This window comes from Merops nubicus, unplaced genomic scaffold, assembly GCF_000691845.1.
Source record: "Merops nubicus isolate BGI_N331 unplaced genomic scaffold, ASM69184v1 scaffold52176, whole genome shotgun sequence".
NCBI lineage: Eukaryota > Metazoa > Chordata > Aves > Coraciiformes > Meropidae > Merops > Merops nubicus.
The window spans coordinates 12,142-16,975 of NW_008613994.1; the positions used below are offsets into that span (position 1 = coordinate 12,142).

Genomic DNA, 4,834 nt, shown 5'->3' on the forward strand with positions numbered 1-4,834 from the left:
GAACAGACAACTGTAATTTTTTTTTCCTTGCTTTTTTTTCTTTTTTTTTAAACGGCTGTTCCACTGTTTTGAACAACTGATGATGCAGTTTTTAAATGCATATTGACATTCCCATTTTAGGGTTGACCCCAGTACATCATTTAAAGCAATAGGTAGTCCTAGTCATCCTGGTGGGTGGGTTTCTGACATGCCTGAGCACCTGGCTTTGTGGGCATTATATAGGACCAGTGAGGACACAAAATTAAAAGGCAGAAAGCTTTTCCAGTTCCCCAAAGCATTCTTCACACCTGGTTTGGAGGTTTGCACCTCTCTCCTCTGTCTTGTTCTGTTCTTTTCAGAATTCTTCGTTAGTACCTTAATAAATAGTTGGTCTTGAGAGTGGCCAGAACTGTGATAGGAATGTGTACGAGGATGTCTTCATGGTGGAGGGAAAATAGCTGCTTGAGAATTACAAGGCCATTCTGTAACATAGCTTGAATTTTAGGTTTATTGCAACATTAAATTTTGGGACTTACTTTTGTGCTCCGTGTTGTCCGTCTGCCAGCCTGAGAGAAGTCCAGGGGAGGAGAGTGACAGTGGGAAGTTTTTAGGGCAGGTTAAATCTTGTGTCAGCATCTTTGCAGTTTGAGTTCCTGCTCTAGGTAACGTTTGTGTTCAGTTAGCATCTGCAAGTGCATTGTTGTTTGGCTTGTTTAATTAATTCCTCCTCTTTCCACAGCTGCAGAGCCCTGGCCTGAAAATGCTGCGTTATATCAGCAACTAAAGGGTGGGTACCCTGGTTTTTGCAATTAATAATTACTTTGTTTTTAAGAAAAGACATTAAATATGCACTAAGATAATTGACTGCAAAGAAGCACAGAAACTGTTAAAAAAGTCCTTTGTGGTGTTTGTCTGGTCAGAGGTTTTAGCTACGTCTGCATCTGCCAATATAAACCAGCTACTCGTGGCCTATAAGGTCCTTGGTTTATTATTGACTCATTATATTGGCTGCTGTAGGCAGTGTAAAATTATGTGGTTGCAGGCACAGTTGGCAGATTTACTGCACCAATAGCTGAGGCAGCAGATTTTTGAAGTCTTGTGGTAAAGTGGGCTCTCAGTAAAAAGGAACTGTTAAAATGTATAGGCTAGGATGGTTCAGGCTCCCTTTAGCAGCTCTTCATATATCATCAGATCACATTATGGCCCCCATTTGGGGCTCAGCAGCCTGCTACAGTTGTCAGAAGACTGCAAAGTAATGAAGACTAATAGGTAGCAGCCCTAGTCTTCTAAGCATGGAATTTTTATTGCAGTGAACTTGTCATCTTTCTTTTGTGTGACAGACCTAGACACAGTGTGCAATATTAACTGCAAGCCGCTTTTATAGGTTTCTGAATGCTTTTACTTTTTAGCCAGAGGAGTTATGAAGATGTGGTTTTATTTAACTTTGATTAGAAGAAGAGTAATTGGCATAAATCAAGCATTTGGTTTTTAGTTGTGAGCATTTTTTATTGTACGTTGGTGGTAATGTATGATAAATGCAATTGCATTTGCAGGAGAAATATTCCTGGTATTGTTTTTTTTCAATATTCATATCACAGGTTTTCTAGTCCAGCTGCATAATAATTATATCTGTGCTCCTTGTTTCATGCGTAAGAAATGCAACCCAGAAAGGCTTAAAGTTACAGGTCAGTAGCTAAACGGGCACTGTTTTTTGTAATTGTGCTTTTTGTTTTTCTTTCTTTCAACAGAGGAACAAATTTTGCTTTCTGATAATGCATCTTCCCTCGCTGTTCAGGTAAAATGTAATCTTTCGTAAACAAAAGATTGATTCCATTCTATTTTTTTTATTATTATTATCTAGCTAAAGTAACTGTGTTTAGCTAAATGAATAATTTAAGAATTACTTCTGTCAAAATCAGTGACTTATTTCTTGTGTCTGATATGTTTTACATTATGATTGAAGTGCTAGAGCCTAAAGGACATGAGGATTTTGAGTCCTATATAGAGTGCTGCTGCTTGTACTCATATTTATACTGGTCTATGTTTGTACAATATCTGCTTGTCTACCTACTCTAGAAGCTGTGCATGGTACCCAGCTTTTGCCACTTGGTCTGCCAGTGTGTCTTGCAATGTCTTGCATGATGCTTGCTAGTTGTTTAATTCTCAAAGCTGATACTGCCCCAAACTCGAGGCGTATTTGTCCTTTAGGCTGTGGGCACCAAACCTCTATGTCTCTGATAGGTTTTCTCAGTTTCATCATGTATACAGGATTGAGATCCAATGTGTTTTTTAGAAATAGTCCATATAATTGACAAACCTGCATCTCTAATTGACTTAAAAGCACCTCTGTGGCTGTGAAGCCTGTGTAAACTCCATTAACCTGTTAGGTTCAGTAACCCCAAATCTCAAGGGGATGTTTTCCCCATTAACAGAGAGGGCCTGACTGTCAGAAGTGGTGGTGAGCAGGATATCTGTAAGGTTCCTGTTCTTCAAAGCAACTTCACTGCTGCTTCATGTAATAGGGAGTTGCACTATTCCCTTGTGCCTTGCTTTTTGTGTGTGGACTACCTCAGAGCAGCTAGAGCAAGCAGGCTTTGAGGGCTACCCAAAAAGGTCATGTCTCATGTCATCAGAGGGGGACACTTGGAGACTGTAACTACTGTGACCAGTAAAAAGGTTAGGATTGTCTGATCATGGTACCTGCTTTGAGGATCTCTAATTTTTTCCTTCCAGTCTGGCAATCTAGGAAATAGCTCTAAGTAAATTCTATCACAGCAAGTTTCTCTCACGTTTATCCCTTGCTGGAAAGAGGAGTTGTCTTTGATACACCAAATAAAGGGGGCAGTGTTTATTTGTTTGGGTGATGTGTTTTATATCACAGTAATGCAAATAAGTCGTTTTGTTGCTCACTTGATCTCAGAGTTCCTGTTTACTCCAGCAACTGTATTTTTTGTGCTTCTCATGAATTTTCTTACCATCTTAACAATTGATGTGGCTTGTATTTTAAAAAAAAAAAAAGAAAAAAGGAAACAACAACATAACCCTAAAATTTCCTTTTCTAATGCATCATTTTGCTTTACTCTTTCCAGTTTATTGTTATCCTACACATGTCACTTAGATGATAAATTAACTGTAATATATTAAAAATGCTTGTTTTTCTTCAATATTCTCCAGCTGGACAGCTGATAGTAGCCATGACTATAAATATAGCTCTGTTAGATATCTGATCTCAAACTTTATAGAACAATTTTGTATTGGGGAACCATATCTGTTTTGAAGAAGCTGTGCAATGTGGTTGTGCCTGCAAAAGAGTAGCTATCCTGGGTGTCTTTATCCATTTTGAAATGGTATTAGGTTCTGTAGTTATATATTACTACCTTAGTGATCAGAAAGCTCTAAATATGCCTTTGTGTTTTGCTGAAGGAAATTGCCGAGTTCCTGTGTTTCAAAATTTGCTTTTTGTTCTGATGAGTGCCTGTTCATCTTTTCACTGACTATCTTTTTGCTGGTGGGTTATTTTTTGGTGGGATGGTGGTGGTGGTGGTCTTTTCCTGAGGAAGAGAACCAATGGGGGATAGAGAGATGGTAGCTGGGACTTTTTTCCCCATTATTGCCATTCTTCTCCCTGTTACTAATTCGGGGCACACACCAGAGCAGATATATGGCTTGTTCATGGCTTGTTGAACTTCCATGTGGTGAAAACATAATAATTTTGAGTCATTCTCATCCAAAGAGCAGATGGAGTCAGCTGCCATCAAATGTTTAAGGAAGGTGGTTCACAACAAGTCTCTGAACATGCTGCAACTGATCCTTCAGATCTTGCCTGATATCTCCTTGCAGCACCTTTTCATAATGCTGCTCTCGGATAGCCCTCAGAGGACATGTATGCAGATAGCTACATATAAAGAATAAAATCCAATGGCATAGTAAGTAATTAGAGTAAAAGTTGACTTTTAAAATTGATGACCATGCAATGCAGATTACATTTCATATACCTCTTGTCAACAGAGCAGATCAAGCACTCAGCAGAGCAAGTTACTCTGAGTGTAGGTATAGCAAACTGTTGCAGGCATTTTGTTTGAATTGGCAAGTAGGGAGGGCTGCAGGTCAAACATGGGAAGTTGTTTGAGTCCTGCTGTTTTACTAATGATGGGATGTAGGACTTGTCGTTGTGCAATGAAATCTGGACTCTTGACATACAGCTACATGTCACATAAGAGACAGAAAGATGGAGTCTTCTGGGAATTGCTAAGTAACAGTGGAGATGCCTTCAATAATTAGAAACTAATGAAAGCAAGCAACCAAAAACATCCCTCTCATCTTGGGGAACCTCTCTGCTAATTCTAGTAGGTTTTTTTTTTTTTTTTTTTTACTTCTTTTTCTACCCATTGTTGCTCTTGGGAAAAGACTAAGTTAACCATGCCTTTGTCTTTTGTGGGGTTCAGAATCTTTAGATTTGCTGAAAACGCAACATAACTTCAAATAAGCTAGTGCATTCTCTCTGGTACATATTGGTGTTTGTGCTCCTTGTGCGTTAACTTGAAGTAGTGTATTACACAGTCCTGTTGAAAGTGAAGCCCATTTGATCTTAGGCTGCAAAATCTTGATATTGAACGGAGTTTTATTTTCACTACAAATTAATGAAACTCAAGGGAAAATACTAATCGGTCATGGTTATCTAGCTACAGGAAAGCGAATGTTGTACGTAGAGTGAAGGCTCTGTTCTGCTTGTGAGATGTTCAGACCTCTTCACGTTAGAGTTAATGGAAACATGTACACGTCCTGGGTAACACAACTTATGGTTAATACCAATCTCTGCTTAATTATTGTACAGCTTCCATTATACAGCATTCCT

General features: G+C 38.8%; 1 protein-coding gene across 1 annotated transcript in view; it reads left to right on the forward strand.

The window, feature by feature from the left end:
- Positions 1 to 718: 718 nt before the first annotated feature.
- The window catches only part of LOC103774633 (metaxin-2), a gene marked incomplete at both ends in the record, with an annotated part of 17,024 nt that continues 12,908 nt past the window's right edge, over positions 719 to 4,834 (forward strand). Inside the window, 2 exons of the mRNA XM_008942048.1 lie at positions 719 to 766; positions 1,728 to 1,774. Coding sequence (XP_008940296.1) covers positions 719 to 766; positions 1,728 to 1,774 — 95 coding nt within the window. The remainder of the gene's footprint in view (positions 767 to 1,727; positions 1,775 to 4,834) is intronic.